At 34.6% G+C, this 23,365-nt stretch overlaps 1 protein-coding gene across 1 annotated transcript in view; it reads right to left on the minus strand.

Annotated features, from left to right (window-relative positions):
• CBP20 (CAP-binding protein 20) overlaps window positions 1–12,595 on the minus strand; it is a 125,166-nt gene extending 112,571 nt beyond the window's left edge. Inside the window, exon 1 of the mRNA XM_089803897.1 lies at window positions 12,440–12,595. Coding sequence (XP_089660023.1) covers window positions 12,440–12,457 — 18 coding nt within the window. The 5' untranslated portion in view covers window positions 12,458–12,595. The remainder of the gene's footprint in view (window positions 1–12,439) is intronic.
• Window positions 12,596–23,365: the final 10,770 nt, after the last annotated feature.

A 23,365-nucleotide genomic window follows, 5' to 3' on the forward strand; every position in this document is an offset into this window, starting at 1 on the left:
TGTTCTCAGAGTCTGATGTTGATGTTATTTGTGAGTACAAATCAGATTGCTCATTTGAATGTCAGCCGATTATACAAGAAGAGGTGCACAATCATGGTATGTATGACATCCTCTATCAAAGTGATTATGAATTTTTCATTTTTCAGCTTAGTAGCATGCATAAGTATTGTGAGGAAGATGATTTTCAGTTTGGTTTTAAAATCCAAGAGCATGTTGATCATTACTTTCATAGTGAGCAAGATTTTGAAGTTATTTCTAGTTTGTCCTTGCACTATGAAAATGAACGTGAGGAGTTTGTTTTGCCTAATGAGCTAATTGAAGATGTTGATATTTTTGGTGAAACTGATGTAAATGACACTTTCAGCTTTCCTCGAGCAGAAAGAACTGAAAATCAAATCTATGACAAGAGGTAAGAAGTTTCATTGAAGTTTTGGTGGCCCGGGGCCATCATTTGTACAATTAGAATAGATGTTTCTTGCTTTCAATAAAGAGTTGTTCAAGGAAAGTTTGTTGGAATGGCCTGCTTCTTCCAAAGATCTGAATTCTTGACATGCCCGCAAGGGGCATGCATCCCCAGATAGAGCCACTATTGGAACTCAAAATTGCAAGAGGATTTTGAGTATCATATTTGTGAAAACTTTGCTAGAAATACCCCTATGAATGTTTTTCATGTAAATGTGCCCGGCTGTCATTTTGAGGCCTATGATTTGTTTCAGTTGTTCTACACCTTTCATTTAGCATGTGCATCCATGTCATGTTGTTAGGTTACAATTCCAACTCATTTCGTGAGATGTCATTTGGAGCATTTTAAAAATCTGCATTTTTGCCTAAGTGTCAAACAAAGTTCAGAGGGCTAGTTTGCATTTGAATATCTTATACCCGTTTAAGTGTCATGACTCATCACTTTCGAAGTGTTTAGTATGCATATCAGAGCACCTATGTTTCAATTTTCAGGTCATTATGACATTTTTTAATAGGGTTTTCAATTTTCCAAAGTAAGTCGTTAATTGTTGTTTTGCTAATGCACTTTACCCAGAATTCTAGGAAGCCCTGTTTGACAATCCATAACGTTGACCTAGTTGACCCAAATGGGGAATTTCCTTCACCATTGTTTTTTGGGGGTCAGAGACATTCTATGTTTCAAATTTGAGCTTATGACAAATCTATTTGACTAGTTTTCAAACGTAATTCCAAATGCAATTTCTGAGGTTTTACTAGTAATCAAATATGCAGATTGATTGGAAGGCCTATTCAGGATGTTATAATTTTGAATCCGTGATAGGTGAAGTCAAACCAATTGTACCACTGGATTCTACTCTAAAAATATTCCAAGTGTGCCAATTCGCAAATCTTCATGAATCTGTTTGCACACTTTCCCAAGTCCATTTCGTATGCAAAAAAAATTATGTTTTATCAGCTCACCCAGTTCTGCAATTCCCGGAACCCAACTTCGGAGGTTTGTCAAATGTGTCCAGTTATCTGTCATGCACCCAAAGCGCACCATCATACTCTCCATATAAAAGTGTACCAATGCCCAAAGTTGAAGTTCCTTAAGTGACTGTTTGATTGATTTTCACAGCCAAATCCAAACACAATTTTTTGTTTCTAAAATGTTTACTTGCAAGACAGTTTGAAGTAGTAAGCTTTGACAATTAATAACTTTTGACCTAAAGGGCGTCATGAGACAAGATTTTGCAAACTGAAAGAGTATATGTCAGAGAACATGAATGCAAAGGTTCAGGGCTTAATCAGATGATTTTGTCAGTTTTTAAGGCCGATTCCATCGCCTATCAACACAAAAATGGCATGTTTCAGAAAGGATGAGAAATGAGCCTTAATAAATTAACCAATGATCAAACTTGATTCTAGTCAATGCAGTGAGCTTATTCAAATCAATTTCCAAATGTAATTTGTTTGAGTTCAAATATTTTTTAGGCCAGATCCACTTGGGACCCGACATACTTCATTGTTGACTTTGTTCGAAAGTTTGAAAGATGGTATATTCAGATATTGAAATGTGTTGACTGAGTTATTGTCATGAGGTGAATTCTCGCAAGCTGTGAAGTATGTGAGCCACTAATCATCCCTGATAGGTGTTGTTGTTTGGTCATGAGATTTTACCTTTTTTGAGACCAACCCATATGGCATTCTCATGCAATTTGAATTATTTGGCAAAAGGTGAATACATTAAGGTTTTGAGTAAGTAAATGAATCAATTTGCATGTACTCAAGTGTTTATCTGGGAGATTACCTATTTTTGGTATGACATTGGTCACGAGTCACAACTTTGTAGGACAAATTTGTATGGACAAGAGAATGTGTTCAACAGTTTATTGTATTTTCAAAGTGAGATCCCAAGACTCATACTTATGAGATCAACTTTAGCAATATTTTCTTGCAAGCTGCTGTTCTAAAAACCTTTGTTATAAGGTAATGTGTTTTACGCTCTTCATCGATGGGATGGGATGTGTGTAAGATTGCGCCAAGGTTGAAGTAGTAGAAGCCTGTGTGAAAGAGGACATACTACAAGAAGCTGCATGTTATGGAGATAGAATTCTATTAAGGATGAGTTGCCAGATGGTCAAATGGTGGACCAATGGGAGCAAATTCTTGGAGGCTCTGTGCAGACCTTTTTAGAGATATGTTTAGACCTGCAACACGATTATTTTGTTGACTACAAGCGAGCTCCTATCACATATGAGGAAACACCCAAAGCGCAAGACTTTGACTTGTGGTGTATATGGTTTTACAAGCAGATATCAATGCAGAAATTATTTCAATTATCAAATGATCTACTCACAAAGTGCTGCCAGCAAAAATGCAAAGAGATCACATAATGTCTCAACTATCCTCCGTTGCAGCCAATTGTAGATTTGATTTGCGGATTGTGGGGAAATGTATGTTTACTGCCTGGTGAATGTGCGTAGGAAAGCATGGAACATAAAATTCTTCAGTCAAGTTGTTGTCTTACACCTTTCTCACAGGCAACATGTTATGAGTTTTTATAGAAGGGACAAAACTTAAAACCCAGGAGGAGTTTGCACACCTTTCTTGTCATGATGGTAGCTTAAGTTAAGAGTTGCAATTATCAAACTCCCTTTCCAAACCACACAGCATAAAGCATGAAGTTTGAAAGAGGCAGATTTCATTTCAGACAAAGACTGGTCACAATTCATACTTCAAATACAGGGGAACACGCATTAAGGGATGGATGTTTTCATTCTGGTTGCTGCTTGTAGCAAACTGTAACAAAGTTGATAGCCTCCAATATTGAATCAAACTCAATTTCCAATCTGCTAAAACACGAGAGAAGACAAATGTTTTAATTCAAATTGCCATGCGCTTGCTTACTTACCCTTTTGAAAAGTCTGATGGTTGCAGGAGGCATGTTGACTTCCTGGAACGCAAGGGTATGTGGATTGAAATATGCATTGACTTCTTAATTACCACCTTGTGATTAAGTGAAAAAGAGCAGCCAGATCAAGAATGAGCACAGATGAATCCTTTTCCAATTTGAAATTGGCTCCCTTGACCTGGTGTATATAGATATGTAAGAAGATTTTGAATAGGGTCCTGGCATGGACGTGTGTTTGAGAAAGCGTTACCAAAAATAGGAGGACAATTGTTTGTATCACAATGAAGCCCAATCAGAAAATTGTTGCTAGGCATGCACAATTGAGGGGCAATTCAAATAAGTTGCAAGCTCATTGATCAATGGAGTGATTAGTCAAAATTTATTGTAACACTAACTGTCAGTAAAACCAAGTGGGAGTGCATAGGAGAATACAAGGCAGTTGCGTATCATTTTCATCATTGATTGTAACACCAGGTTGTAAGCCTCCATTTATTATTAAAACTCTTTTCCAATCTGCTCACAAAACCACAGAAATGTTGCAATGACTTCTTGGTAAGATGTAAATTGCAAAACTATAAAAATGGAAACTTCTCTGTCAGCTATTGGATTCAATGTTTGGCAATCAATGGTAGAACATTACACTCCACCACAAAATCCACCAACAGATACAGCCAGAGAGTAAAAAAAGTGAATACAGTGCCAAAGCGAAACATGCAATTTTGTGCAATCTTGCCAAATCAATATTCTCAAAAGTTATGCACTATAGATCAGCCAGGGACATTTGGGACAAGCTGAAAAATGTTTATGAAGGAACCGAGAATGTAAAGAAATCCAAACTACAAACTCGTCAGAAACTATTTGAAAGTCTCAACATGAAGGATGATGAGAATATAGCCACTTTTCTTGATCATGGAGATAATGTTGACAATTCTATGCAAACTCTTGGTGAGGAAGTAAAAGAAAGTCTTGTAGTTGAAAAGATTTTAATATCTTTACCTATGAAGTTTAATTCTAAAATATCTGCAATTTGAAGAAAGAAAAGAGTTGGATGAATTGATGAAAGATGAATTGCATGGAATTTTTACTGCTTATGAAATGAGAATCGGAAGCAATGAATCGAAGAGAGAAATAGCATTTAAGGCATCTAAGAAAAATAAAAGCAAAAAAGTAATGTCAAGTGAGAGCTCGGATAGTGAATCAGATAAATCAGATGTTGGTTTCAAAAGAAAGCTGAAAAAGAATAATGGAAAGAACAAAGGAAAATTCAAATGTTTCAATTATGGAAGACCTGGACATTATGCATCAAAATGCCTTCTAAACAGCAGTGACTCTAGTGATGATGATGAAGAAAAATTCACAAAGAAGAAAGGAAAGAAGCCTGCCAGGCACAATTATAAGAAGTTTTACAAACAGAAAAAAAGTCTATACTCGAAGAAAGAAAGCAGCTCATCAGAAGAAAGCAATGATGAGTACCAAAGTGATAATGTTGAAGATGAGATACTCTTCTTCGCCATGACCAGTGATCAAGAAGAAGAAGAAGATGTTGATGAGGTATGCAGCAATGGTGAAGGTGTTGATGCGACATCCAGTGAAAAAGAAGAAAATGATGAGTCGCCTAGCAAAGAAGAAGATGTTGATGTCATGGAAGAGTTACATTATGCATACAAACAAAATACTAAATTGAAAGAGAAGGTCAACCACGTACAAGATGCAAATTAAAGAATTAGAGACTCAACTAGAAGAATCCAAACAAGTCGAGAATGATGTAGAGGAGTCTACCAAATGAAGACAAGAAAATGAAAAATTGAGAAAGGATCTAGAGGAGAGTAACGCCAAACTGAATAATAGTCTCAGATTTGAAAAGAGCTCAGAAATTTTATCTGATATCACTGACAGTCAAAGACCATCTACAAGCAAGACAGGAGTAGGCTATGAAGGACAATCAAATAATAAAGATTTTGCATTCAAAGGATTTGTCAAGCAAGGAAGTAATATGGCAGATTCATTTTAAAAGTTTGAAGGAATTGAACTTAAAAGGATTATAGCAAGCAAGGCTATAAACCTAGTTTTTATAGATATAGTTATTCATGCAACTATTTTGGTCACTAGGCGAGAGAATATAGAACTCAAATGAGAAGTCCTTATGAATAGAGAAGCAAAGACTATATAATCCATATTTGAACAATAACATTTTATGTTATAAGTGTCACAACTATGGGCATATAGAGAGACATTGCAGACTTGATGTTGAAGAAACTCATAGAGATGACAAAAGACGGGATGCCAAAGATAGTCACAAAGGAAAGACTAAAAATTCGGAGAAAGAAGATAACTAAAGGAGAAGAAACTAGTGCAAGTACAACTTGCAGTTCATACACTTCCTAGTTTGTTTACATTGAAAAGATTGAAAAGCTGATTGTATTGATGTCAAAGTTTGAATAAGGAACCTTCAAATAGGAAGATGCAATGATGGTAGTGGTAGAAGTCCTTCTCACCGGAGTTCTAGAGAATTTTCAAAGGGGGAGCTATATATCTCCATGCATTTTCATTAATTTTTGTAAACGAAAACTTAATGATTAGCCCTTTGCCATTGATGTCAAAGGGGGAGAGAAAGCGAAAGAGGAAGTTCTGAAGATTTGGTATTGACATCAATGACAAAGGAGGAGATTGATGGAACTATTGTCATTGATGTCAAGATATTCAAAGAGATTGATAGAAATTGTATCATTGATATCAAAGATGCAAAAGAGAAAGTTCACTATCATCAATGTCAAAGGATCATAAGAAAGATTATAAGGGGTCCAACTAACAACAAAGGAATATAATATGAAAGTCTACGATCCTAAAGCAGAGACATAGACATGGAACCTGATACACCTAGAGAAGTATTAAGGTGGAAGTAAAGGAAGCAATGATAATGAAAGACGACGGAGTGGATTCAACGACAGCCATAGAAAGACACAGTGATGCCATTGGTTTTGATATAGAAATGGCTTGTTTGGATGTAGCTACGAAAAGAAATGAAAGACTATATCGATTCATAATAAAGGCCACCACATCATTCATAAAGTCCACGATTAAAGCCCACATGAAAAATCCTTGGATACCACAAGAAGCCCAGTCAACTGTGATAAAATTATGCGGTAGATAGGAAAAATAAAAATAATGCCAATACTGTAGTCAGCAATAAAAACAACCCAAATATGTAGTCGGTGATATGTAGCATATAAAAGATGAAATATTGATGTGTATGAAATCACCCAAATATGGTTTCCAATGCAGCCCACGTGCATGCATCTGAAGGAGGTCAATGAAGTATTGAACTAATTATAATGTTCGAACAAAGGAATCATGATTCATTGTTGAAAGGCTGCGCAAGCATAAACAGCCTGAAATAACACACAACTGATTGTAAATAGTAACTGCATATGTCAAACATGTTACGTGTGTACACATTCATATTTGACAACACTCACATGAGGATTCTAACTGTCAGTGGCTGGGAACGAAGCATAATATGGGAGTATAATGAATTCTTAAGACAGTATGTTGGAACCCATCGAGGAGGACAAGTTAAACATAAAAAATATATCTCAGATATCCATGCGGCAGCAGTATATTATTTGTGTCTAAATAAATATGCAGTGACTACATGTTGGCAAATATATTGTTGACGGAAAAGAAACTAAAGCTTGTTTGTTGGTGTTCTACAATGAATGATTATGCAAGCAATTTTGTATTCATGATAATTGGAAAGGCCACATGTATTCTAAATGCGGTATTGAGTAATATGACTTATCGAAGGTATTGTGGAGCAATAGAATTAATATTTTATAAGAATATATGACCAGCCCAAGTCAGCGTATTGGAGACACGATTCTATACTCGATAAAGGCAATACCACTTGCCATTGCAGTCATAAGTCGATGAAGGAAACATGAAAAAGACACACAATTTAAACTTGGCAAATAAATTACAGATTACGTACGCATGAGTCTAGTGCGCGTGCAGCTTGTTGGGCCACTTGATTGCCTGTAGGCTAAATTTTGACCAATAGTGCACGTTGACAAGAGATGGTGGAATGACTAGGCAACCAAATGGGCGAACTAGAACATGACACGTGACACACAACCTGAGGAGGAGGTTGTGGCAAAGTTACACATGGCAGAAGGTCACAATATCGCAATCAACATAGCGGACCACAAATTTCATTGCGACTTCGCAACATAATGACACATAGTGGAGTGAGTTTGGGTTAGTGTAGCCAGATTTTGCCACATGGCACTAGATCAACGGATGTCGTGATGTTGCGAAGGAAAGATGCTCGAAAGTTAGTGATTACGACATGTGTCCGTGGGCCCAGGTGATAGAGTGATGAGGTGGCAAATCTGGGAGTGAATCAGGGTGTGCCACATGGCACTAACGCGGTGAGCCATCTGGGTGGATGTTGACTGAGCAATGATAAGGACCAAAGAGCCAATCATATAATGACATGTGGCAACTCAAGATTGACCGGTTTGACCTTGGTGCATGTGGAGGAAAAATTAATCACAAAAAGTTTCACAATGATTTGAATTTCTCCAAACAAGAGTGAACGTTGACCGGTTTGACCTTGGTACATTTGGAGGGAAAATTAATCACAAAAAGTTTCACAATGATTTGAATTTCTCCAAATAAGAGTGAACGCCCAACTTGAAAAAGGCATTAAAAGAATTTTTTAATAGAAGTGAGCCCGCATTTTTTAAATGGAATGCATTTTATTTATAAAGTCTTAGACTATATAATGAAATGGTTTTTTGATTGTGAAGGAAAGGTCTGTACATTTTCTTCACCTGTGTCTTTCTTTCATAGGGGATTTTCTACTTCAACTAGTAAGCAAATATAGGCATATCATATACTGTTGGAAAGGGGAGAAGATGAACTTTTCTTTTTTGTAGTCCAAACAAGTGCAAGTCTTGATGGTAATAAGTTCTTCCAAAGTTTATTCTATTAAGTAACATGGATCGTTTTTTGCAAATGTACTGACATTGCCAATGATATTGATGTTTTCCAAATGCAGATTTGGATCTCATATAAATATGAGTAGAGGAGACATGAAGAGACATGTCCCTATAGTTAATCATCTTTAGTTAACTCCCCTTTACACATATATGTAATATTAATATATTAACCATATATTATTATATAATAATATATAATGTATAATAATATAATAATATATAATGTATTATTATTAACAATGTTCATATAAATCATGAATACAAATACTCAATGTAATGAGTATATCACTTTGACTGATGCTATACTTCAACATATTCAACAAGGTCTTTATTCAACTATTTTTTTTCTTGGCTATTTGTTGCTAAATCATGACAGTTAGAGACCTCTTCTTGCAAAACCATCAACTTAGTATGAGCCAAATTTGGAGAGGAAAGTTCCAGCACCATCACCATCATTTTGTCATTGCATACATTTTGGTGGGACTTTTGGCAGTGGTTTTGATAGCATATCTGATATTCTTTCCAGCAAGGGTTTTTCATCATTTGGAGAGATATTTCCTAAGTTTGTTGCAAAATGATGAAGATTAGATTGAATTTTCAGTTGAGGAGAGAGGAGAGAGACTTTTCTTCAGCAATGGAAGAAGATTCAAGGGGACAAGTGGCAGCTACAGATCAAATCCGACCCTCTTGCTTCTTCTACATATTCTCCTTCTTTCATTTTGTGCAGGGTTGGTTCCAGTCTATTCAGCAAGTACCAAGTTGTGATTCCACCCTTTCTTAGCATTTTATCATTGTGTGAACAGCAGATGTATTTCCTTGAGCAAATAATGAAGTCATAGTTACCACCCTGATCTATTATGTGTTACTCATGAGTTATTTTGTGCATCTTGATGTATTTAGTTTCAACGAGATTAAATACAAAGCAGCTATCGGAGTATTTTCATCTTGAATCTTGTCTCCTAACTTTGAGCTATGCAATTTTCTATGATATGTGGACAAAGAACCCTGATCTCAGTTTGTTTTAAGTTGTATATCATTGTATGTTTTGTTGTTGATTCAAAGAATCAAGTAAATGCTTAGTATATTTTGACAAGGTTGTCGATCTCGTGGAAGGATTTTGGTGAGTAGAGGATTCATTTTGAAAGCCGATGTCACATTTACAAAGTAAATGGATTGATCGTCGGGATCTTGATGTATATCTTGACTTGTGTAATACCCAAAGGATAGGGCATTGATCACAGCTATAGGATCTGCATTTTATTGCTGTTTGGTTCATGGGTTATGCTGAAATCTTTAAAATCAAAATGACCATTTCCCATTTATGTTGTAGAGCTAAAAGGAAGACCTGCACTTAGCTTGTGAATTAATAGGTTTTGTAACTAGCTATTGGATACCTATTGTCTTGCATAAGTGTAGAAGAATCAAGTTATTATCTGCTTTGTTTAGATTCAGATCTATGTTCTTGCACTAGTGACATTGATGAATCTAAAGTCTACCTGCCTAGGTCTTGCGGAGCCTAAAGTGTAGGAGTATAGCCTTATAGTTGGCCGAGGTTCTATTAAAATGCATCCATCATAGGAATTAGCTACCCTTAGATGTATTTTGTTTCAGTTTTCTTGGTTATTCAGACACTGTTAAATCAGAAGTCAATATAGTGTGTGATTGAATTTGGGAGTCCAAACTTTGAACCATAGTTGGAAAACTCGCCAAAGCCAACAACTCACCAAGCCCCCCCAAAAGTTTAATCGGGATAAACTCGGCCAATTTTTTAAAAAACTCAAGAAAACTCGGGAACCTTAAAAAACCGCTAAAATTTTATTCAAAGTATTTTTTTTGCAAATTTCAACGAGAAGATGCATCTAATGAGTTCATTATAGAAACACATAAGAAACAAGCAGGAGTTTAGATATATATAAATGCATAGTGGGTACAAAATTGCATTCTCATGCGGAATGCTACTGATGGCAGGAAGCATAATAGTAAATAGTTTGTGTCAAAATAAAAGTAAAAACATCATTACAATCACATCTTCCTCTTCCTAGCTCTACTAGCATACTGTAACTATCTATTTTACATACATATAGGGTTTTTGCCTTCTGTTTTTAACAAAAAATATATATTTTAAAAATTAAAATTAAAATATAATTCTGAAAAACTCACCAATTTTTTGCAAAAATTCAACGATTAATCAGTGATTTTCATAGTTACACCGCCCTGGGGGACGGGGGGACAAGGGAACGAGGGGACAAGTTTCCGAGACAGGGGGACAGAGGGGCCTTAATTTGGGGACAGTGGGGGGACGGTGGGGGGACGGTGGCGGGGGACAAGAGGGTTGAATATATCTATGCATATGGTACTTAAAAATGCTAGTTATGAAAATATGTATTGCAATATAGGATATAAAGATGTAAAAGAGTGAATACTTGAACATTGCATTGAATTGGAACATCGAACATTAAACATAAATAGTCGAATCTGCAAATAGTGAATATCAGGATGCCCCCCATCCTCGATGGAGGTGGCGGAATCTGGTGGCGCCCCTAGGGACGAGGAGACGGAGTCCCCAAGTCTCTGGTGCGTTGAAGTCTCTGAGACATCGAGCAAAAAGGGGGGGACGCGTCCCCGTGTTACTATGGTGATTTTTTCTCTAGCCGAGTCCCGATTAAATCTGGGAAAAACTCGCCAGTCCCAAAAACTCGGCGATTAGTAGAAACTCGCCGATTATTTAGCGATTATGCCAACTATGCAGTTTGAACTAGAACAATGTCATGACATACTATGGAGAGTGTACTATAATTAATGGTTTCAAACTTAATGGGATATATCAATAATTTGCATCTCTACTTTCTCTCTCACTTTCTATGCAATTAGGTTGCCTTTAAATCTTAAAAGTGTCAATTATTTCTCTCATTTTTAAAAGAAAAGAACCTGCATTTATGGATTCACAGTATTTTTAACAATATTATTCTCAGAAATTGAAAAAATCTCTCTCTTTTGCTCTGCCAACATATTACAGAGAAAGATATTTACTTCTATGATTCTACATTCTCATAAGAATAAAGGAAAGGCCCAATTCGTAAGGTACAGTAATTAGGCCTTTCAGGAGTATGTTTGGTTAGATCTTTTGCATCTGTTTGATTTCTGGTATCGGTAGCATGTTTATCTTGCATTATGATGTTGGTTCTTCGCTGCTGCATCTGCATCCTGGGTTGTTTAGGCAGTCTTAGGTACTGTTGCAGTATCTTTTGCTGTGTTCACAGGTTGGGCACCTGTACCGGAACCCTCATGCTTATATTATTAATCTTTGAGATCAATCCTCAGCCTACCGAGACTAATTCAAGTGGTAAGAACGTGAAGAATTTCATAATGCACATAGTGAACACTTTATGCAACATGAAGAAATTAATACTTTTTCTAATAAGATAAGCTCAAGTGGTTTAAAAACATCAAAGCTTTCACAACGGAGAAACATGTCCAAATCCCCCAAAGAAGTGTTAAAACATTAGTAAAAATTAAAGTTGGCAAAACAAAGCTAAGTGTGGAAATAAGGTAAAAAGATGAACACAAATGGCTGAGTATCGGGCCTTAACCAGTCAGACATTGATATAACGATGAGATTGAGTAAAGTATCAAACCCAAATCGCTGGCTATGGCGTACACCAACCAACGACATGTGGAAATACCAAACCGCCAAGAGAAGAAAACCTACTTGTTTTCCCGTAATAATACTTTCTGATATTAGGGTTTAAAAAACTTACATTATTAGGGTTTCTGCTTTTGAAACCTTTGCTCGCATATTTCCCACTCAAAATTTTCAAAAACGGACTTGATATTCATTAAAAGGTAGGGAAGGCTTCGTTTGAAGAAATTGTTTTGGTTTTTCTGCCTGGATTGTAATATATATTGTTTAGGTAATGAACATTTGCATACAACTACCAGCAATAAATAGAAAACTATTATAATTCATTGCAAACTCGCTCGGCCTCATAGTCTGAGATAAAAACAAGATTTATTTCTTTCTTTCTTTTTTAACATGTTCACATGTCGTTTGGATTGTAATTTCCACGCGAAAATCTTAGCTTACCTTGAAAAGAGACGCCATGGTCGAAGCTGCTAAAACCAAATGTCTGTTTTTCAACCAACTGCGCACATTGAAATTGTTCTGCCGTGATCTTCTTCGTCTTCTGATGAACTTGGAGCATAATTTCCAACGTTTCAGCTCGCATTTAAAGGAGTGGTATATTTAAAGCAGCTCGTGAGTCAAAAATTATAACCTCAAGTTACACCAGGTAAAAAGTGGAAAAATTATATGACAAAATTTTGAAAATTGAAATTTTAAATCGAAATAAAACATATTGTATGTTGATAGGTAGGAGGTATTTTCCACAGCAAGTCAAATTGCGATATTGTTTTCTCATCAAACTCATTGTTCCATATATCATGAGTAGTGATTCACACATGAATCCATCTCTCATGAGAATAAATGGAACACTTAACAGTGATTGGTTCTAGGTGATGCTCACAGAGGTGAAGCATCGGGACTTCTGGGGAGGTCACCCATCCCAGTACTACTCTAGCTCAAGCATGCTTGACTACAGAGTTTCCTCCATGGTTAAACCCACTCTGCTTGCAACCACATTTGCAAAAGTTGTACCAAGTGTTGCGCCTCATGAACCATTCATAAGAAAGCCCCTTGGTGAAGGTTTTGCAAATGGGGTTGCAAGCATAGTGAGTTTAACCATGGAGGAAACTTTGTAGTCAAGCGTGCTTGACCTGGAGTAGTACTAGGACGGGTGACCTCCCGGGAAGTCTCATTGTTTAACCTCTGTGAGTATCACCTAGATCCAATGAGTGTTAAGTGCTCCATTTATTCGCATGAGAGATGGATTCATTTGTGAATCACCACTCCTGACATATGGGTCAATGAGTTTGACTCAAAAACTACACAGTTAAATCCTGGTAGCAATATCACAATATTGTATGTTCTACGATAGTTTTCGTAAATTTTGAAATATACAATTTCTCTGGATTCTAGAAAAATTACATCTTTAATAAAATTTATGTTTGTGTTATATTGTTAGATTTAAGTACTACTTTAGATCAAAAGTGTGTAATCATGAAGTTTCCAAGGTTAAGCCACTTTGCTTGCAACCTCATTTACAATGCCTTCAAAACTTAAGCACACTTTACCACAAAGTTTCCTTTAAAGTTAAGTTCACTTTACTTGCAACCTCATTTGCAAAACCTTCAATAAGTGGTGTGCTTTATGAGCCATTCATTATAAAAAGCCTAGATGCAAGGAGTGTTGATTGTTTAATTTATTCTCATGAGAGATGGATTCTTGTGAACCATTACTCATGAAACATTGATCAATGAGTTTGACTCAAAAACTACACAATTGATACCTAATAGCAATATCACATTGTTGACTTGTTGTGGAAAATATCTCCTACTTATATGTTTATGTGTTTTGCCTTCAATTATCAATATGTATGGTATTAGTTTATCATTATTTAGTCTAAAATTAAAATCATTTTTAGATTTCTTATATATGTTTTTAGTATCAATATTTTGGATCATTATTAAGAATAGATAGGCACGTCAACACTGATATCTCTCAACTTTTTTTATGTAAGATATTTATGCTAGTAGCAGTAGCATCACATCACAACATATAAAGTATTAATTTTTTATTATTATTTTATTTGATTAAGAATTATTATGCTTTGCAAATGATGATACATGACATATTCATTCAAATGTACAATAGGAATTCATAATAAATGAGTAATTTCATCTTTTAAACAAAAAAATTTAATCTGAATGTGAAGTAATATAAATGTAATAGAAGAGTTTTGTGAAATAATGTGTATACTACATAAAATTGTCATGTTAATTTGAAAAGCTTGAGTTATTCTTTCTATTGGTGAGTTGCTTTCATTATTCATTTTTTCATATTGATCATATGAAAATGATGGTGAGATTATGAGTCCATCCAAGAACTTCACACATAATATGGAAACAAATGTTAGTCTCGACCTTTTTCTTGGTCTTAACCAATTATCATATTGGAAAGTGTCAATGCTTGTGATTGGCATGTCTTGTAATCTATTTTTGACAAATACAACAGATGAATTTTATGTATATTATTGCATAATCATAACCATCATATCATATCTAATTGTGATGGCTTCTAAACTGATGATCCATCTATCAAAATAAATTCTTGAAAAACACATTTAGATGGATTGTCCTCATTTACGGTTCTATTTAATAATGTTATCTATTTGGAAATAGTGTTGGAAAAGTCAAATAAAGTAATCGACAAATGACATTCCCATTCATTAGAGAAAGGTCCAATACCAATCAATTAATGATCTAGGATCTACATTAGGGTTATTTACCCATATATAAATTAGTTTCATCTCTCATTGAGCATTCGGTGGTTTAGAAGTCATTGATGTAGCATGATTAATAATATTCCCTTCATCCATTTCCATTATTGAACGTGCGATTACATAGATTCATTTACATTTGAATAAAACTCCATATGAATGAAGTTTTGTTGGTAAAAATATTTTCATAGGAATTGTATAAGTTCATTAATTGCATTTTCATCAATTTGAACATATGTCTCTATAGAACTTATCATGTTTTATTTCATATTTAGGTTCTCTATATACCCTTGCTCTATTGGTTGAAAATTTATCCCATGTTGATGCTTCTTTTGATTGGTAAATTATTTATTTGTTGTGATTACATTTTAGTTTTTTATCTTACTTCCTATAGAAAATATTATGATATGTCATTTATATTTATGTTGAATTCCAATTGCACGTGTATCCTAAATAATTTGGTTGGGAGAAGAAACAAATGGTAATGAAAAGAATCCTATACATCTATGTCCATTAGGGAAACCCCAATTACTTTCTTTATTTTTCTATGGTGATTGACTAGTTCCAAAGGGGTGTTCTAGAAGGTGTTTGAGGTTGTGTAGAGGTCATTTGGAGTTTCTTCACAATGATTTTGTCAAGTTCATGTACACATTTATCTTCATTTTTATTGAGTTTTTGGTTGTGTAGGGTCTATTTTGGGGGCCTCTTTTTTCAATGCAAGGAGACCTATGATCTTTTTATCTATTATGGGTTTTTTTTCCCTTATAATTTAGTGGTGAGGATTCTCGTTGCCTATTTTTTCTTTGTTATCATTTAGGGAGAAAATAGGTATGTTGATGAATTTAATAATATAAACTATGTAAGGTGAATTCATTAACTAATCACTTCCACACTAACAGTCAAGACAAGAGAAAGAGGGAATTCCAAACATAACTCTTAATATAACCCAAGTTAGATTAGTAAAAGTGAAAGGGATAAAGGGATGCTAATGCTAAACCCAAATTTCATCAAGGAAGTATGCAATAAATTCCTCTTTAATGCAATGTAAAGTTTGGTTAAAGATGTGTAAATATAAATATGTAATTGGGCTAATTGATTGAATGAGAAGAGTAAGATAGATCTAGGAACTAAATATGTGCAATTAACCCAATTACAATATGAAAATAGGGCTAGACTAAAAATTTAAATGAATGATAATGTATTCACCTTGAAACATGTAGAGGAATATGTCATTTTACTCTCAAAATCATACATCTAGACTTGTGATAGAACTTTCGACTAGGAATTCGCGATCACAACAGAAAACCTAGAAAATGTTATTTTTCTCAAAGCTCTAGGAAGATGTCAACCTGGTGGTAACGTGTTTGGACTATTTACAAAAAAGTCAACATGTTCCTAGGACACATTAGCAAAGTTTATCCAACTTCTTCAAAAATGTTTTGGCAAGCGATTTTCAGATTTGTGGTTGCAATTCAACTATCCTACTCCTGCATACATTATCTTATTTTTGTTTTGGGTGGATGAGTGTTGGTGTTGTCTTGGTCAATCCATAGATTGAGGAATCAACCTTGAAATTAAAATTTAAAACGTGCAAAGGAAAGCAAGATAGTTGTAAGTATTCACCTTGCTTGTAGAAACCCTTGTCAATAAGGGTTTGCAATGCTTTTATGTTGAAGATGTTGAATTCACAATGAAAGATATAAGAAATCTCTATAAATAAAATGGATCCACCAAAACCACATCACAGATCCATGGATGTACATGTATATCAATTAAGAAGATGATGAATGCCTCAACATAGTTCCCCTCCCTTGATGACCAACAAAATGCTAGATCTTCAAGAGGAAATTCTTACAAAGGATCCTTGAATCTTTGAATGCCTCAAATTCTTGATAAAAAATTTATTTCTTAAGTGCTCTAATTCTTGATCTTGTACATCCAATTGCTAAAATGAATGTGGATGAGAAAATGAGGTGCATAGGAATCCTTTTATTCTCGTTTTCATGCACAAAAATAAAGCAAGCTTATAGGGTCACCCAATTTTAGAATTTATAACCCCAAGACAAAATTGGCCCTGGAATTCAAAATCCCCAGGGAGTAGGTTGACTTGGGTTGATCTATTCTAGGGTTGGGCCACAAGTATCTTCCCTTGGGTCTTAAAAACTTCATTGATGAAAATGGAAGCTACGAGGCAGAATAGGAGAAAGAGATGATTGAGCACAAATCCATCCATAGTCCATAAGGTTACTAAAGGATAGGTTCTAAAATTTCTTAAATGAAGTGTGCTTCCATTTTAAGATGGTATATTTATCCCCCACTTTAGCAATAGTATGAGTTGCATCAAACTCATGTTAAAGTAGATCAAAAGCAAAAGTTTATCTCATCATTACTAGGGAGACAAAGAAACTATCAAGTCCCCAATAGACTTGGGTCTTCATCATGTCCAAAACCATAAAAAGAGAGATGTCATTGGTAAGAAAAGAAATATAGTCATCTTTCCCAATAAAGTTTATGTTCCTTATTGTAAACTACACAAAAAAGAAAGGTTTGTTGCAACAAAAGATGACATTAAATGGTGTAGCAAGTATGTGTGGCATGTTATTCAACCCATCAAAGATGAATTGAATGGTCTAGAAAGTGTGTGTGGCATACAATTCAATTGATCAAAAAATTCATCCTCAATGGAAGTTTGTGCCCTAAAAAGAAGAATCAAAAAAATGTCCTAGGCATAAGGATGTGTGTGTCCTTAAAGGATCAGAAACAAGATCAAGCTTCCCAAATTGTCAATAGTTTAAATATGATTACACAATGATCGGGCCTCCTATATTGTTAGTAATCCAAAGAGGGATCAGAAGCAAAAATTGAGCCTCCCAGACTATTAATAGTCCAAAGAGATATCCAAAGAACAAAGATCAAGCCCCCATGAACTATCAAAAGTTAAATAGAGGAAACCAAACTGCCAAAGGGTGTGTTTAGATAAGTGAGGGAAGTGTATGCCCCCATGTTAAAGAGATTGCAAATGCCTTAATGGGAGTAATATCTTTAATGGAAACCTATATGCATCCACTAAAAAACAAATTCATGTGATAACATGTAAATATTATGTCAAGCATGAAATATCATAATCTCTTAAAGGAATTAGAAGTACAACACAATGGAAGAAAGAAATGTAAGAGTTACAAAAAAAGAGCCTTTTTGGACCACCACCACGGAGATAAAAAATAATTGGTTCCATCGTGTCATGAATGCAAGAAAACAACACAAGGATACAAGTACAACTAATAGCACATGTACAACATAACATATAATGGCATATATAAGAGGTAAGATACAAATAGAAGAATGATGCAATGATTTGATTCCTTTATCACCACGTGAAAACATAACAACAAGGATTGTTTAAAGAAATCTAAACAAACATTAAGCAAACATGATACAGGGGAAGCACATAACAACAAGAAAACACACAAAAAGCTAGTAAGGTGGAGCACTTGCTTCAAGCATGTTTCCCTCCTCTCCTATCTCGGTTAGTAGTAATAAAAGAAGGTGGATAACTTGAAAGAGGAGCTATATCCAACATAGTAGGAACAATAGATAAATTCAAAGGACTCTTGGGAGGGTCACTATACTCAGGTGTAGATGTAAGTGTAAGCTGCATAGAAAGCATGTTAGGTAAATCAACATCAAGATCAATAATCTCACACTTATCGTCATCTAAAATATCTTCTTCATCTAAATTAATAGCAATAGAATCCAAAATAGGAATATCCATTTCATTAGTTTGGATAATTTCCTCAACGGATATGGGCTGATGAGAAGTATTCATACGAGCTTTAGCACAAGCTTGATGATTATTTTGATGCTCATGAGCCTGTCAGTTATGCTTAGTTTTATTAGAGAATTGTTGAGAAGAAGGAGGATCAACAACCATAGGTTCCTTACCTTTAATGGCATAAGAGGAGGAACAACAAGAAGCTGATAGGTAGAAGGAGGAATCACACTAGAAGGATGAACCTCACTAAGAGAAGGATCCATACTAGAAGAAGGAACCACACTAGAAGAAGGAACCACACTAGAAGAAGGAACCACACTAGGAGGATCAATAGATGTAAGATGTGATTGTTAATTAGAAATATAAGAATCAAAAGAAATAGGAACATAATGTGTAGGTAAAAGACCATGAGAAATATCCCTAGGCATACTTAACTCAACAATGTTTCAACATTCATGAGCTTGATAAGTGTGAAAAATATAATCTAGATGAGTATGAGGTGTAGTAGGAATAGAAGGCCATAATAAATCAAGAGTAGCACAATGTCGATGTATACAAGGATGGTAAAGACTATGATTGATCATTTTAATCTCACCATCATATAGAAATTTAATGTATTGATGAATCGGGGAAGTAATGACTTGCATGGCGATCAACCAAGGTAAACCAAGCTTAACTTAAAAATGATCAAAAGTAGGAATGACAACAAAGCTACTATTCACCACTTTTCCATAGAGATCACTAGGAAAAGAAATGGAACCTTGAGCACGATACAAGAAACCATTACAAGTTTGAATCCAAGAATCACTTGAGTCATAGAAATCATGATGTTTTTTCTTAGCAAATAAATGTTCCTCAACAATAATGTAAACCTTAGAAGTAGGATCAGCAAGACACCCATAAGAAGGATATTTACCAATCTGAGTAGTAATATAGAAAGGACCATCCAAAGCCTTGAACTTATTAGCATCATTGAATGAGATGAAAATGGTTCTAGAACACTTAAAATTTTGTTTAGGTCTAGATTGATCATTAGATGTAAAGGGAATGTCTTGTTTAGGTGGAGGTGGATGTTGAACTACATGTTCCACAACATTAACAATATTATCATTCTCTTGTTGTAAGGTATCATAAGCAACATTCACTTTAGGAGGAGAGTAGGAAGAAGGATGTTGAACAATATTATTCTAGTAGTATGTTGAGGTAAAGGATTAGCGTAGATTTGAAGATTTCTGCTTAAGAGGTGTCATAGACATATTCCCATTATCATGACTATAAAAAGATAATGCATTAGTCAATCAAATCCTAGATTTATGTTTCAAAGAATAACAAACCTTGGTATCATGTTTAGGTTGGTGATGAAATTAACAAAAGGCTTTAGGATTAAAGTGTGGACTCAGTTTAGTAGAAAGAAGAAGCGACTTAACATGAGGAAGTGCAATCATATTAGCACTCAACAACCTACTCATAATAGAATGTAAAGACTTAGAAAGAGGAATAAACTTACTATTTAATCCAAAAAATAGAGGAAGAAGAAGTGACACCTCAAGATGAAGCAACTACTTGATCATCTACTATATTTGTGGCTTTGTTAATCTTGACATAATTGTTAGGTTTCTGGAATTTAATGAGATTAGGTATAGCAATAGTCTTATCAACAGGTAAAAAAACCATTGGAGTGGTGCTCTCAAACTGACTCACTCGTAATTGATAATGATGAAGTGTTGCACAAAGTTATGAAAAAGAAGTAAACTCAGCAAGCAAAATCTTATGTCTAAAGTCATTTTGTAAATTTGTAATAAACATATGATGAATATCAAGATCAAGCATAGGATATGAAATATGAGCATGCAAATGCTTAAATCTACCAATAAAATCAACCACTTTCTCCTTAGGACCTTATTTACAAATAACCAAATCAGTCAAAGAAATAGAAGAACCTATATTATTTTGAAACTATTGTATAAAGGCATTAGCAAATTTATGAAAAGAATCAATAGAATAAAGTGGCAAAGAGAAATACCATTGAAGCTTTTTCATGGAAAGTTTGAGCAAATTACTTAGCTAAAATCCTATGGTCATAAGCATAGTCACTACATATAACTTGGAAAGTCTTAAGATGTGTCACAAGATCACCATAAACATTATAAGTATCAAGTGCATATCATGTTGTTGAATAGAAATAGTACAGAATAATGTCAAAAGACAATAGATTGCCCATATCACATGTACAAACATTAAACTTAGATTGAGTGAAAGTAGCAAGTTGTTGTTATAAAGAAGACACGGTCCAAGCAAGACTAAGGATAGTGGAATATGTTAGATAACTCAGAGCATGGGTTCAATAAATTATGTCCAGTTATCCTACAATCCTTCCAAACACCTTAGTACCAACTCAAACTTCATAAACTTCAACAACAATAACTTGTCAATCTCATTCAACTTCACAATTCAATCTTGTAATCAATTTACTTCAAACAATTATATCATTATTTCTATTATTACTGAGTATCAAAAATATAACTTAGCTTTTACATATCTTTTACCAAGTTGTAGTATTAAGTATATACCATGAAAATCAATTTGCAACATAAAATTAATCGCATATTTGACACTGTGTTTTAATGTGGAAACTTTGTAAAGGAAAAAACCATTTGAGACCAACAACCCAAATAATTTCACTCTTCTAAAGTGAGCTCTACTAGGACCCAACCTTGTTAAAGGTTACATGCACATTTTTTTATGTGACTTGGTTAGAGGGTTTAACATAAAGATCATCTATACCTTATCACTCCTTGATCTTGTCTAAAGAGTGACCTACTCTAAAGGACTTACAAACATCACTAATTGATGTTAACATATAGGAATTCACAGGCTTGTTAGGTTCACTTGGTTAAGAGATATTTCCACTATAATGGTAAGAAAGTAATAGTTAAGTGATCTATTAAGTTTAGCACTACCTTGCTTGTTTAGATCTTTGTTATGCTATGTCTTATTATTTATGATATCCTTTTGATCTCTATTTTGTTGATTCACTTCTTCACACTTCCACTTCTCTCTAAATCTACTCTATCTTCCTTTTTCTCTGCCCAATTCACCTTGCTTCTTTCCTTCTCTTTGATTTACACAAATCACCAATTTAACAATAACAATAAACAACTAATCAACAACAAAAAACTTTCTTGAACATCTTCTTAAATAGTAAACTCTATGCTTCCAGATTCTTCTAAGTTTTGTCACTTAACCATATCCATAGATCTTTGATTCAATATATTTACTCGCTTGGAAAATAGAACTTTTATTGAACTCTCTGCTCATCCTTATCTTGCTTTAATAGCCTTCATCAAATCTTCATTGTATTTTTCTAGTTATAGATCTTGTACCTAACTTTGACTCTCACCTTTGAACTCCTTGTACATTCTTTATTTTCATCATAAGTCAGCCTCAGATATCATCTTTCTTAACTTTTTCTTCCAACTCATACTCGATGAACATTACATTTCACTCAGGTAATACAACTTGGTTAACATATGAATTACTCAGTTAACACTAAACTTTAACTCTTTTTTTACAAACTACTTAGTGACAACTGTAGTCATTCAGTGAATACTATATTCCTTCTTACTCAGTGTAGCTTGCATGGCTTGGTGAATAAATAGACTCATTATTACATTATTGTAAAATAATCAAACCAACATTACATTATCATAGTCCAACTCATTCAACTACCCATTGAATACCATACTTATATACTTTGTCATCATCACACTTTCTTTAAATCCTCTTCATCAATCAAATGATATGACACTCTATTGAATTAGCACAATGTCTATCCAACTAAGACCTTAACATCAATGAAAATATAGCAACCGATATCACTCTTTCACATACATTACCAACATTCTATTGATCTCATATTGGTTTTGACAATTGAGTGTCAGCATACTTAAGTTATTTACTAAGTTCATGTTGAGCTAGTAATGTATGCTGAGTATAATATGTAAACTTATAGATGCTGAGTTGCAATGAGTTTCGAGTCACTCATGTGCTAAGTCACTCAAGTGCTGGGTAGATAGACCATGCCGAGTGATTCAAGTGCAGAGAAGGCAATTGATGTCGAGCAAGTTCATGAGCTGAGCCAAAAACAAAATTACAGTAAGTGTTGAGCATCAGTAACATCAAGTGCCAAGTAACATAGATTGGACCTAGTTGTTTGTGATGGCACAAACAAGTATGTTAACCATTTTTATGCCAACTTATGGATAGATCTATAAGCTTTAAAGATAAGGACGAATCTATTTGGATTCCCTATGCAATCAACGTGCTACCAATTCAAAAATTGAAAAGGTTAAGTGGAAAAATGGATGAATCTTAGACGTAGATTCATACCTAACCCTAGGCCACCAAAGTCTTTACAAGGAAGATGAAGCCCCATAATTCAATAATGTATGCAAGTGAAGAGTAGAAGGAAGAAAAGGGGTGAATTGATCATAAAGCATTCAAGGTGACTTAGAAGAGTGATAGAAATGCAGAATCAGTTTGTAGAACAAAGGATCAAAGATACAACATTAACATATCAGATCAAAAAGGATCAAGGAGGACAAAATTGAGATCTAAAAATAGCAAGACAAAGTTGTCAGTTATCAGATCAAACATTCTACTGTTATTTTCTAACAATTATATCAGCAGAGTGAAATCCTTTGGACTAAGGTTGACTTAACAATCATTGTCAAATCCTTTAATAAGGTGACATTTTGAGTGAATGTTCTAAAGTCCTTTAACCAAACACACTTCTAACAGGGTGTTAAAATCCTTTAACAGGGTGGGACTTAACAGTCTCTTG

The sequence above is a fragment of the Cupressus sempervirens genome, chromosome 10 (assembly GCF_028749045.1).
Source record: "Cupressus sempervirens isolate cs-2001-9-10 chromosome 10, ASM2874904v1, whole genome shotgun sequence".
Classification (NCBI taxonomy): domain Eukaryota; kingdom Viridiplantae; phylum Streptophyta; class Pinopsida; order Cupressales; family Cupressaceae; genus Cupressus; species Cupressus sempervirens.